This window comes from Aotus nancymaae, unplaced genomic scaffold (assembly GCF_030222135.1).
Source record: "Aotus nancymaae isolate 86718 unplaced genomic scaffold, 86718_ANA_hifiasm-v0.15.2.pri h1tg000010l, whole genome shotgun sequence".
In the NCBI taxonomy this organism is placed as follows: Eukaryota; Metazoa; Chordata; class Mammalia; order Primates; family Aotidae; genus Aotus; species Aotus nancymaae.
In genome coordinates this window covers 31,039,457-31,053,168 of record NW_026988421.1, presented here as the reverse complement: position 1 = coordinate 31,053,168, position 13,712 = coordinate 31,039,457, and the positions used below count along the sequence as shown (strand labels likewise).

Sequence of the window (13,712 nt, the reverse complement as noted above, 5' to 3'; positions counted from 1 at the left end):
ATGCTTTAATAGAAAAATCACTTCGGATTATAGTGTTACATTGTTACATTTCGATTAGAAACCACGATAACTTTCAACCTGTTTGTGGCATTGGTTACATAATTAAATGACTATTTGAATAGTTGAGAGACAACGGGATAAGCAGTGGCATTTATAACTAAAATTATCCATTATCTGCCTATATTTATAGGTACATTAATTAAGCAATGTTTGTGCAGATAATAACAGTTATGAGAACACTTTATAGCTTTCAAAAAATTGTCACATTTTTCATTTGACAATGCATTTATTGTAATGGCAAGCATGTGGTTTTTCTTTAAAAAAAAAAAAAAAGATACAAACGTTTATGCATCTATACAGCACTTCCCCTTCACGGAATTTGCCACCATTTACTGATGATCTTTAATCATAGGGTGGGAGAGAGAGCTTGTATAAATGTATGAGGTGATGAAAGAGTAGGAAGGTAGATACACTCGATTAAAATAAAATCAAACGCTTCCATGGATGCAACCACACTTACTTTATCTGTTAGTAATTAGCTAAACTGTCTGGAACGAAAACCTATTATTAGTAGAGCACACCTCGAGGATTTCAAAGATCTCCTTTTCAGACAAGAGAATGCAAATGCCCCAGAAGGCGATCGTAACTGGATAGGAGTTGGAACCAGATCCCACCCTCTGCTAAGTGACTCCTGCGACTGCTGCTGTACAACTACCGCTCTCGGGTTCTCCTCCTTTCCGGCCCGCGGCCGTCGCGGGTACCGGCTTCGCGCGAGCGAAAAGGAGGACACCTAGATGGGATTGGCTTTGGGAGAATCCCTGCGGGGAAGCTCGGCCACTGGGGAACCGGAGCAACCAACGGAAGCCTGAACAACACTGAGAGGGCAGTTGGAGACAACCCAAACCCCTGCTCTGGGCATAAAACTCAGATCAACCTTAGGGATGCAGTAGTGGATAGAGGTTTTCCGCACGCTGGATCAGCCCTGCGCAGGGCTGGAAATGGGGAAAGGAAGCGGCGATAAGGCCTAGATGACACCCACTAGACCACTTTTCCTGGGTTCCCCACGCTGGGAGTCCTCACAGGCCCTGGTGAACTACCTGCCCAGGGTCCTCAAGAGACAACTGCTTAGGCCTGGTGTAAGATACCTGACCCGGGGCCGCCGAGGTGGAATTTTGGGTAGAGAGGCTTGCGTGGGCCTGCTGGTGGGAAGGAGACGGCCCTCTGCGTGAGCTGACAGAGGGGCCCTGGCGGGCTCCGGCGGGTGCAGCGCGTCTGTGGGCGTGTATTGGCCATCAGGCGCTGGTAGGGCGCTTTGTCCCGATCGCAGTTCTAAGACCTGGATTGTTGGGGCCAGATTTAGGTAAGGCCTAGGAGAGAAGCAAGGCTGAGAAGCAAGTGAATGTAGCAAGGAGAAATGCAGGCTTCGGTTGGAAACTGGGGGGAGAGAGATTGTTTCGATAGCCTTTGTCCTTTTTATTTTCCAGAATCATGAAATCACCCAAGAGGAGAAGAAAACGGGACTAGAAGAGAGCAGAAACATTTCCCCGAGACGGTTTTGCCCCGGAGGTAGAGTGGGGAAGTGGGGCTGGAGCTCAGCTTCCTGCCTGTGTGCTCAGCTGCCACCGTAATGCACTCACACTCGAGGTCCGCCACCCCACCCCGCAGTGCCTTGCACCCCTCTGCCCCCACCTCGGAATCTTTGCGCCCGAGCGGAGCGCTCGGGATCCACGGCAAAACCAGGCACATTCCTCCCTCTGCAGACTCACCGCCCGGTTTGCAGACACCAGCCTCCGCCTGGGGCGTCAATACTTTCAGGATTTAAAGCAGAAAGACACCGGGCGCCCCTGTGGCTGAGGAATGGCGGTTCCGGCGCAAGACACTGCCCACAGAGGGTCTCTCCCCACCGCCTGCGGGCCGCCGCCACCCTAAGCACTCCAGGGCGCACGTGGCCCTCGCGGCATCCCAGCTCGCCCGGCGGACTTAGGGGCTGCCTCTCCACAACATTTCCGCTCCCTTCTGAAGAGCCCCGCCTCTCCCCCCTCCTGACAGGCTGTTCTTTCTCCCTTCAGCCATGGTCACCCACTCCTGTCGCCGTTGCGGGCCCCGCGTGGCAGCCCTTCACCCTCGTACCCACTCTCAGCCGGTGTCTTATGCCGCTCGGAGGCAATGTCCACCCTCCCTGCACCTTTCATCCGCCCCTTCCAGTTGAGACGGCTTTCTTCCAGCTCCGCCATCCTGACTGCCAAAAAATGCTTGGAGCGGCTGGGGCCGGATAAGGAGAGCCACGGTTGAGCTGGAACCGGTCCCTACGTTTTCAAGGCCAGCGCTGCACACAGGTCTTTCTATGGCCCTCAAAGCACCGCCCGCTGCTCCTCACTGGGCTAGGCCTGATAGCAGCGATCAAATGCCTATTGCACAGGAAGAAAATGGTCCCTACCAGCACGGAGTTTCCAGAATCTATGGGGACGGCATAGATTTCCCCAGAAAACAACCAGGGCCTCATGAAGGTGCCAGAAGGCGTGTAGGTAGAGAAATTTTAAAAGCCTGTCAGAGAGTCAAGGCCTAGACTCAGCCTCCTGATTTCAATAGGCGGAAAAGAAGGCCGACAAGGCTGGGGTCCCTCCCTTGTGAGGACAGTTCCTGCTCTCAAAACCGTATGAAGCCACCCAGTGTGTTCCACACTCCAGCCACGCACCACCAATGCAGTCAACAAACACTCATTCACCTCCCATACAGAAAAGCAGTAGTTGACACGTACTGAGCACTTAACATGCGTGAGGCCGTTTTGCCTCATTCAACCCTAGCAACAACCCTGAAAAAGGTATTATTGCTTTCATTCTATAGACAAGGAAACTGAGATTTAGAAATGCCCAAGATACACACACTGACGAGGCCAAGCAAGAGCTGTCGAATACCAAAGTTTAGTCACAACTCTGTCTTCCTTTTACATACTGCTCTGTGCTGCCAGAGATACAAGGGCAAAATCAACCCCGGGACCCTGCCCTCATGGAGCTTACAGTCTAACTGGGGTGACCAGGCAGGCACGTACAGCTATAGAATTAAGTGGGAAGTGATAAGTGACACGCGTGTCCTTTGCTAACACGAGCTGCAGGTTCAGAGGCTGAAGAGAGGGGACTTCCGGCTAGAGGATCTAGGAGCTCTTCCTTGGAGAACAGCTTTTCACTCGTGGAGGATACGGGTAAGAAAGATGTTCCAAGCGGACAGAAAGCTTGAGCAAAGTCAACAAGTTGGAAACGGACGTGTCGCCCACCCGTAGACAGAGAAAACACTCCGTCTCCGCGTGGATCCAGCGCTGGGTATTTACCCGCCAGGAAGTTTTCCTGCCCCGCGCGGCAGCTGAAAAAAACACACTCCTGGGGCACCCTTCCCTGGCGTTGGTTCGTGGACAGCAAACCTCTCAGAACTGGCCTAAATCGGGAAGGTGCAGCCACGCGGGAATCAGTGGTTCAGGAACCGGATCCGTGCAGCCTCGGCCCGCAGCGTCTCGGACTTCAGGACTCTATACTAGTCCTTGCGAATTTCTGGTAGAGCCGCAACAACCCATTTGGTGAGAGCAGGGGGCGTAGCCCCATGAGCCGGAACCAATGGGGAGGGAGTCTGGGGCCCCGGCCCCGCCCCCCGACGTGACGCAAGGCTCCCGGACAGAGGCTTCGCAGCCCGGGCCCCAGTCCCTGCAGTGGCTGTAACAAAACCCAGACCCCCAGGTCCCGGCCAATGGAGGCGATTTAGACTGGAGTGGGACCGCGTCTGTCAAAAGCCCGACTCAGCAGCAGCGGCGGAGTCCAAGAGGAGAGCTGGAGCCGCCGCGCTGCCTCCCCGCCCCCGCCGGGATTTATTATTTGGACTGGACAATTAAGTGGCCCTGATGATGTTACCAAGCCCGGTCACCTCCACCCCTTTCTCAGTCAAAGACATTTTGAATCTGGAGCAGCAGCAGCAGCACTTCCATGGTGCGCACTTGCAGGCGGACTTGGAACACCACTTCCACTCAGCGCCCTGCATGCTGGCCGCAGCTGACGGGACGCAATTTTCTGACGGAGGGGAGGAGGAGGAGGAAGAAGAGGGCGAGAAATTGTCCTATTTGAACTCACTATCTGCAGCCGATGGCCACGGGGATTCAGGGCTGTGTACCCAGGGCTATGTCCACACGGTCCTGCGAGACTCGTGCAGCGGACCCAAGGAACATGAAGAGGAGCCCGAGGTCGTGAGGGACCGGAGCCAAAGTGAGTAGAGGGGGAAAGGAAACGCACCCGCACACCTGGAGCAATGGCAGAGCGCCCGCAAACAGCCCACAAACCTTGCCAACGCGGCTGCCCACCCCTTTACCCTTTGGCTGGGGCCAAGCCTCCGCCCTGGTCACCGACAGCTCCACAAAGCGCAGGTACCTGCAAGGGACCCGGGGCGGAGAGACAAGGATGAGGTGACCCTGACAACTACTCTCCACCAAAGGGGGAAATAAGGAAAGGGGAGGTGGTTACTGCTGCCCTGATGCTGAGAGGCTAGGAGTGTTCAGCGCCTGGGTCCTCATAACAGGCAGTGTTTTTGCTCTTCCCCCCCGACCCCAAAAGACTCTTCCCCCAAAAAAGGCAGGAGACTGGACGTTTTTCACTTTCCCTCCAGGGTGAGATGAGTTCTCTTAGCCCACGGCAGCCACCCCTTCGTCTCTGAAAAGACAGCCCAAGCAGCCTGTGTGCCATCCACAGGGCGCAGGAACTTTGGTGGAGGCCAGCTGGGTGGTTTCCTCCCTTCTCGGCTTGGAGATCAGCTTCCCTAAATCCATGGTACCGGGTAGAGAGAGAGAAGACGGTCAGAGAGTGCGTGGGAACATTGCCTATTCCAAGGGGCCATAGCTCTCACACCCCTAAGGCGCCAGCCGTTTTTGAAAATCCGTAACGTTTTGCTTTGTGTCTCAGGCTGCGGGCGGAATAGAAAACGCGCCGAACTTAGTCCGAGATCCTGGCTGCTCACATCCAAAGTGAATTGATAGGGAGACAGGATAATCGAATAAAGTCCCCAAGGAAGTGTATTTGAGAGGACAGAATCACAGTCTTTCCCCAAGAGGCGATTTAATGTGGCAGAGGCCAAGGCCTATGCTCTCACAGTTTCCAGGGCCTAAAATCGGCATGAAACTGTCTATAACTAGTCAATCAAACTTCATTTTCAAAGGGCACACAGACATTGTCATCACACTTGCATGTAGTCTTTTATAAGGCACACACACACACACACACAAGTCCCTGGGCCATGCACAAGCGTTACACTAGGAACAGATTTTCACGCAATCTATGCACACCGCCCCACTTATACCAACACGACTCACACCTTCGGCTATCTTTGTGGAATAGAAGGCAAACGAGTTTGCAAATACTGTAGTTATTATGTAGTTGCAAGCCTTTATCCTGAAAATAGTCATTAGCACGTCGAGCCGCACATTTAATACAGAGTAATCTCTTCTCTTGCAGATGCTCAAGATCCAAATAAACACGCACTAACTACCCCTCCCCACGAAACGCGCCTCCGCCGGCGGAGGGCGTTCTTTGGGTACTGGGGCTGTCGCAGGGTCCCACAGCGCCAGGAGCCACAAACGTTCCAAAAAGTCCAGGCATTTACTACCGCACGCTCTGCGCAGCCACCAAAAGGGGCCGCGGTGCTCCAGGACAGGAGCCGCGGTGCGGCCGGGAACAGTTAAGTACGCTGTTGTTTGCTTCTTCTGCAGAAAGCTGCCAGCTGAAGAAGCCTCTAGAGGCGGCCGGAGACTGCAAGGCGGCGGAGGAGAGCGAAAGGCCGAAGCCACGCAGCCGCCGGAAGCCTCGGGTCCTCTTCTCGCAAGCCCAGGTCTTCGAGCTGGAACGCAGGTTCAAGCAGCAGCGGTATCTGTCGGCGCCCGAGCGCGAGCACCTCGCCAGCAGCCTGAAGCTCACGTCCACGCAGGTGAAAATCTGGTTCCAGAATCGCAGGTACAAGTGCAAGAGACAGCGGCAGGACAAGTCTCTGGAGCTGGGCGCACACGCGGCCCCGCCGCCGCCCCGCCGCGTGGCGGTCCCGGTGCTGGTGCGGGACGGCAAGCCGTGCGTCACGCCCAGCGCGCAGGCCTATGGCGCGCCCTACAGCGTGGGCGCAAGCGCCTACTCCTACAACAGCTTCCCCGCCTACGGCTACGGGAACTCGGCCGCGGCCGCCGCCGCCGCAGCTGCCGCCGCCGCGGCCGCCGCGGCCTACAGCGGCAGCTATGGCTGTGCGTACCCGGCGGGCGGCGGCGGTGGCAGCGGGACCTCCGCGGCGACCACTGCCATGCAGCCCGCCTGCAGCGCAGCAGGAGGCGGCCCCTTTGTGAACGTGAGCAATCTAGGAGGCTTCGGCGGCGGCGGTGGCGCACAGCCTTTGCACCAGGGTGCTGCAACCGGGGCCGCGTGCGCTCAGGGCACCTTGCAGGGCATCCGGGCCTGGTAGGGACTGGGCGGGTCACGCGGCAGGCACCCCAGCGCAGCCTGGCGCCGCGGGACTGAAGCGCGAGAAGGGCCGGACCTAAGGGTCAGGTCCCCTCGTTAAAAATATATATATACTTCTCGCTCCTCAGGGCTTCGGATTGCAGCTCACTCGAGGCCTAGGGAAGGGGGCTCAGGGGCAAGGAGGATGCCCGGGTCTATTCGCCAGGACTGTCTCTGAGGCAGAAACGCGGGCTGGGCGCCGCGGAGGACGATGGCCCCGGCGATCTTGGCACCGAGGGGAGTGCAGGAGGCTAGAACCCTGGCCGCGTTTGGTTCTTCCAAAGCGAGAAGGGCTTCTCTCCCTCGGCCTTTCTGCGGACTTGGCGAAGCGTTGTCGGGGAGCCCAAGGACAGAACAAATTAAAAGCATGAAGGAGAGAAAAATAGGGGTCGTGGCTTGAGAAATCCCAGGCCCTACCTATCCTCTGCCACCTTTGCGGGCCTGGAGCGCCATAGCACAGTCGATTTCATTTTCCAGCTGCCTCCCCTCCGCAGCAGATACCTCGGTCCAGATCTACGGATTGTCGGATTGTCGAGGGACTCAGGACTCTTCGAGGATAACCAGTCAAATAAGATCAAAAGTTGGGGCTGGGGCGGGGAGGCTGAACAAATAATGGGACCCGGTGGCCCACCGGAGGTGTTACCGGGTTTCCTTTCTGTTTCGTATTCTATATTCAGCACATATTATCTATCTATATAACTATAACCACACGCCGTGTACACACCCGCTGCCACACACTACAGGAGTCAATAAACAAGGTGCAATATTTTCATACCGTTGGCCGGCTACAGAATTTGCTTAGCCCCAAAGAGTGGAGAAGAATCCTTTAGATAGGGCGGGAAGGGGAGAAAAAGGTGCGAGGGGGAAAGCCACCTTCCTTGGAAGATCGCAGGCCTGGTCTCCCATGAGCCAGGCCCCAGGCTGCAAGTCTGGTCTCTTCGTGGCTTTGTTCATTAATTTCTGTTTACTCTTGCCGGCTGGACAGTTCGAAGGCTCAGGGCCATTTTGAAGTCTCGGACTTTGCGGTCCCCCCAAATTTTACCCAGATGCTTGGACTAGCTGTATAGACCTGCGTTCAGTCAAGTCTTGGACTCTGCCCTACCTCGAGGGTCGTGGGGAAAAAGGAAGCCTCGCCCCCAGGCCCAGCTATTGGCGGCATGAAGACTGCTCCTTCCCTGACTGCAGCCGGGGCTCCCAGCGCGCCCGGGGACGCTGCGCTGCGCCCCGCCGCAGCCGAGCTCTCCCCCTCGGCCGCCCTCCCTTCCTCCCCGGTTGCCGCGGCTTTATGTGGCTCCTTGTCACTTGGGGAGAATGCCTGTGCGAGGCCTGTGCTGCCACACGGCCGATTGTGAGCGTGCCAAGGCGGGTGAATGGGGAGGCCTCAGAGCGCCGCGCCATTGTGGGGCCGGGCCTCGCTGAAAGGCGGCTCCGGGCCGGGAAGGTGCGGAAAGAATGGCTTTTTATTGGAGTCCCGAACAAAAGGTGTGGTAGGAAGGCGAGGTCCCCTGCACGAACAAAAACCCCAGCGCGTCGGATTGACGTCCCCCCCGAGCTCCCCATTGCTTCTTAGAGCGGGGGCTTTGTGCAGCAGTCTGCTCAACAGAGGGACGGAGAAATGCGCCGGGGTTTTGTTCCCCACTTTTTGTGGGCTGGGGGAGGGGGCGGACAGGGGAACGGGGGCTGGGCGGGCAGCAGGGAGGGGAGCACTGATTAGGCCTGGTCGGCCGGGGCGCTGAGACGTTCAGCGGGAGTCGGCAGCCTGAATGCTGGGTCATTATTGCTACAAGTTTAGCAATTTCACCCTTACAGGAGGGGGTGGGGCTGCTAGGTTGCGGCGGGGCCGCCCGGCTGGGGAGCTGGAGAGACGCAAGGAGGAGAAAGAAAGAGAAGGAGGGAAGGAAGGGAGGGAGGCAGGCAGGCAGGCAAGGGAGCCCTCCGAAGCCCTCTGACCGCCCAGGATGCGACTTGGACACTTCCGAAAGGGCCTAGCGGGAGGCTGGAGAAGCGGCGCTGGTGGCCGAAGACCTTCTCTCCCCTCCCCTCGCCTCTCAGGCGGCAGAAAGACCCGGAGCCCAGCGTGAGCCAGTGCGCCCGACTGCCGTCCCGCAGCCCCTCGAGGCCGGGTCCCTCCTCTTTCACGCCGCCCCCGAGCTGAGACACAGCCTCCCACCACGGTGATGCCCCAATCCTCCTCCCTACCGCGCTCTCTCTTCTGGAGCCGTTACCTTCCCATGGATTGCTTAGGCAAAGGGCTGGAGAGGGAATTCTTGGTTCCTCACTTGCTTCTCACAGCCTGCAGCTGCAGACTTTCATTCATTCATTCATTCATTCATCCATCCATCCATCCATTCAATCAAGTATACTGAGAACCTACTATGTATTCACTTGCACTGTTGACGGGAACTATGAAAAAGAAAGTGTCCCTAGACTGGTGGATTTTATTTTCAGGTGTGCAGGTGTGGGTGAAAGGAGGAGGAGACAACAAACAATGCAAAAACAGTAGATGAAATCTAAAAAGGAAATAGAACCAAACGCTGGGAGTGGGGGTCCTTTGAAGTAGGCGATGGGGAAAGCCTGTTGAGATTACATTTAAGTCAATACCTGAATGACAAGAAGGAAGTCATTCCAACAGTGCTTTGCTATCTCAGCCTCCCTGCCTCTGCACAGGCCCTCCCGTCCAGCTGGAATTCCCTTCCACCCCCATTTTTCTGGTGAACTCTTGCCTCTCCTTCAAGGCCAAGCTTCTTTCCTGAACCACCCAAGTAGAGGTAATCACTCTCACATTTGTGCCACCAGAGTCTTAGGTACTTTCCAATATCATAACATGGTGTCATGCAAAGATTTATTTGTCTCTCTCCCTCCCCAGGAGGTTGTGGAGGGCCAGGTTGGCATCTTTTCCCTTTGGGACAGGTACCACTGTAGGAGGCTGCGGGATGCCCTTGAGGCTCCTTCAACACCTCTTCCCTGGTGCTCCAGGGCTGCATGAATTGCCCTGGTGCTGTTGAGCTGTGGCCTGGGCTGCTGGCTTTGAGGGAAATGTGGAACTGGAATATTGGCTTCCCTGGGCCTAGTAGCAGGACACCTGGCAACTCATCCCCAACCCAGCAGAAGGTCCCCCTCTTCTGTACCCAATGATGCTACCTCAGGATGCATCCCTCCTCACAATATTGCACCTCACCCTACAGCTCAATACCTAGGATAGGGGCTAAGAACTTGGTGAAGACCTTGACCCCAGGACACAAAGTTTGGGGACTGGGGAAAACTAGGATGTGTAAGAAACCCAGGACCCACATCTGGGACCCAATTTGACTTCCCCTACATTCACTAGGTGCAGAGAATGAAAGGTGAGCAAGACCTGGGCCAGCACCCTGTGAGAGCTCACTCCCCAGGTGGGATTTCAGCACCTTAGCTCTAGGAGTAGCTGCCCTTTCTCCATTGGGGGTTTCCTGAGTAAGCAACTACTTTGTCTCCAATCCAGTCCCCTATCCTCCTGGGCCTTGGCCTCTCAGTGCCCCCCACACCACACCTCCATTTTCCTTGCTGGGCTTCCTCTTGCCCTACGTTGGTCTTCCTTCACTCTGCATTCCCTCTTGTCCTGGAAAAGTGGCTTGTGATCCTCATAGAGGAAACAGAACTGGTTCTGTGGATTGACTTCCACAAGTTTGCTTGTCTTTAGATACTTAAAGCCAGCCTAGACCAGTCCACTTCCTACCTTGCTCCAGAGCCTGCAGTCTCCAGGTATAGATAGCTCCCATCACTTCACTGAAGGATTTCCCTACTGCTCACTGCTGGAGTTCCAGAGCCGAGGCCATTGGAGGTTGAAAACCCTTGACCAATGTGCTACCTCTTCCTTGGGCTTCCTCTCCAGGGGAAAAGTTCCCCCTTACAGGACAGACTGCTCCTTCATTAAATTGTCCTTTGAGCCAGAAGGAATCAAAATCCACACAGGTCTTCTAATGACCCATGAGACTTGGAACAGGCCAGGTAAGTTGTTCTTCTGGGCTCTGGTTTTTGAGATCTATGGCAGAGAGAAGGGTGAACCATATGATTTCAGAGGTCACTTCAGGCTCAACCCTCCTAGGTTCCCTTGGATGAGTGTGTAACCCCTCCCCACCCACTAAGCTCAGGGTGGGTGGGTGGAAGAAGTAGGATAGGTTTTAGGTGGCTAGAACTTTTTCCCCAAGCCTGACCTTGAGGAGTCAAGAGGTGAACTCTAAAGTCAGACTGCATCCATTCTATCTCAGCACCACCACAACCAGCACTGGAGACCCTGAGTAAGTTAGAAGTACCCTGAATCCGTTTCTTCCTCTATAAAATGGGTATGCTTGTAGCACCTTCTCTCTCTCTCTCTCTGTGTGTGTGTGTGTGTGTGTGTGTGTGTGTGTGTGTGTTTTGGTTTGTTTTTTGCCTACAGAAAAACATGCAAGCAGTTAAGTATACAACTCAGTGAATGTTTATATAGTAAACATTCGTGTATCAATCATTTTGGCTTTGAAAGTCAAAATGAGATGATCAGGCTCTGCCTCGACGTTCTAGGAAGTTGTCTAGGACTTCATTCTGCCCTTGAGGCACTCCCAGGTCCCCGGCGTGAGGGGCTGGAGACAGGGGTGGGGGAGTGGGAAGCAGGTCGGCACTAGGACCGAATACCCCAGCTCCGCGGGGCGCCTCTCCACAGAGATCCAGCAGAGCCTTTGCGGGCAAACCCCGGACAAGTGGCGCCTGGGGGGTCTGCAGGGCTTCGACTTAGGCGCAACTGGGACATTTGACAGAAGGGGAAGGTGAAAGGACCTTTCCTGAAGGAGGCACGCGTCCTCTCTAGCCCACCACTGCAGGGAGGAGAGGGTAAAGAGGGGAAACCCGACACTTCTCCACAGGGCTTCTCCCCAGTCCGCAGGCGCCGCTGGAGTGACTCGGGGCCGCGCCTCTGCCAGGGTGGGGCCGGGTGGGCGGGCGCTTCCCTGGAGACTCGCGCGTGCAGGAGACCGGGAGGTCCGAGGCCCCAGTCGCAGCCGTCGAGTCCCTCGCTTTCTGGTTCAGGACGCCAGTGGGGACTTCCTGGGCGCCTTCTCCCAACTCCAGGGGCCCGAGCCCTGGAAGGACTGATTTGTCCGAGACTGGAGAAGAGTTCAGTGCTCAGCCGCAGTCTGGCCACGCGCGAGAGGGAAGGAACCTTCGAAACGCCGGGGGCAGCGCAGGTGCCGCGGGGCGGGGCGGGCGCTAGGGGCCGGCAGCTGCTTCCCAGGCGGGCCCGGCGCGGTCAGAGCCAGTTGGGCCAGCAGTGCCCGGCGAGCCCCGGGAGAGCCTAGCCGACTCTGCGGGTGAGAGCCCAAACTGCAAGAGCCAGCAGTCCTGACGTTAGCAACCTGCTCGCGGAGGTAGGACGGCCTGGGTGGGGCTTAGGGGGCCAGGGGAGGCCTCTGCAAGGAGTCCTGGGTAGGCGTCTGGGGGAGGAGCACTGATCTCTAAACCACGTCTGCTTTGCTTTAAAATACACCCCCACCCCACCTAGATTGTAAGTGACAGATTAATAACAGCTAAGGTTTTCTAATAATCGCCCTTTTAGAAGAGGGCGATTAGTAAACTTCTTACTGGAGTGAGAGATACATTCTGAAAACCCCAAGCGTACGGCTCGCTCTGTCTTATAAACGGAACTCTTCCATGCTACCAATACCCAGATGAAGAAACAGCAGAACATTATCAGTCCCAGGAAAGTTCCCCCAAGCTCCCTTCTTGTCATTACTGCCTGGAGCCAACAAGGGTAACCACTGTCCTGGCTTCTAACAGCACAGGTTAGTTTTGCCTGTTTGGGAACACTATCTAAATGCAATCATATAGATCGCACTCTTGTGCGCCTGCGTCATTCGTTGGTGAGATTTATCCATACGGCTGCGTGTGTTTGTAGGTCGTTCATTTCAGCTACTTTAGAGTGTTTCATGGTGTGAATGAATACACCACAATAGTGTATCTATTCTGCTGTTTATAGGTATTTGGATTGTTTATAGTTTTAGGCTGTTGTGAATACCACCACTACAATATTCTAGTCCAGTAGAACTTTCTGCTATGATAAAAATGTTCTATATCTGTGCCATCCAACATGGTACCCACTAGTGACATGTGACTTTTGAGCACTTAAAATATGACAGGTGTGACTGAAGAACTGAATTTTTAATTTTCTAAAATCGTAATTAATCTAAATGTAAATAGCTAACATAGCTAGGGCTGCTGTATTGGACAGCACAGTTCTAGCTTGTCTTTTGGTGACCATAATACATACTTCTATTCAGTATATGCCTAGGAGTGCAATTGCTATGTCATAGATATAAATATTAGCCTTAACAGGTTCTACCAAGCAGTTTTCTACGTTGGTTAAACCAATTTACACTCCTACCAGTATCAGCACCACATGGTCCCCAATACTTAGTATTTTTTTTATTTCATTTCTCTTTCTGGTGAGCATGTAGTTAAAAGAGACTTTCGTTCCTTTTTTTTTTTTGAGACTGAGTTTTGCTCTTGTTGCTCAGGCTGGAGTGCAATGGTGCAATCTTGGCTCACCACAACCTCCACCTCCCAGGTTCAAGCACTTCTCTTGCCTCGGCCTCCTGAGTAGCTGGGATTACAGGTACACACCACCATGCCTGGCTAATTTTGTATTTTTAGTAGAGACGGGGTTTCTCCACGTTGGTCAGGCTGGTCTCAAACTCCCGAACTCAGGTGATCCCTGCCCACCTCAGCCTCCCAAAGTACTGAGATTACAGGTGCACCCAGCCACTTTTGTTCACTTTTATGTAAGATTGTGAAATTGCCATGTAACTATAGCGAAGAAGAAGATGGTGGTGGCGGTGGTGGTTGGGGGTTTCTTGGAGGCTGAGAGAGGCTGAGAGTCTAAAGCTCATCCTTTTTATGACCCCGCCTGCAGTCAGACCTCCCACTCCATCAGCCTTCTCCCTTAGGAACTAGACCTAAGGCATCAGCAGGACACGAGGGAGGGAGTGCGTGTTTGGAGGTTCTCCATCTCCCATAACTCTTGTTACTTTATGCCTTCTCAAAATCAGTGTCCCCTCTTCTACTGTTACTTATTAGAATGCCTCACCAGAGGAGGTGGTGAGCTTGCTTGGCAGGCTGCAACCAGGGTAGAGAAGCCAGGTTTTGTTCTGGTTGCAGTTTTAGTTTGTGGCTTGGCTTTGCCATGTGTAAAACAGCATT

The 13,712-nt window shown here is 54.7% G+C and overlaps 1 protein-coding gene across 1 annotated transcript; it reads left to right on the top strand.

Annotated features, from left to right (window-relative positions):
* Positions 1-3,691: 3,691 nt before the first annotated feature.
* On the top strand, positions 3,692-7,281 carry NKX2-3 (NK2 homeobox 3). Its single transcript, XM_021672908.2, has 2 exons — positions 3,692-4,244; positions 5,738-7,281. Exons 1-2 carry the CDS (start codon positions 3,887-3,889, stop codon positions 6,469-6,471), a joined length of 1,092 nt encoding a protein of 363 aa, XP_021528583.2. The 5' UTR covers positions 3,692-3,886; the 3' UTR covers positions 6,472-7,281.
* The last annotated feature ends 6,431 nt before the right edge of the window (positions 7,282-13,712 follow it).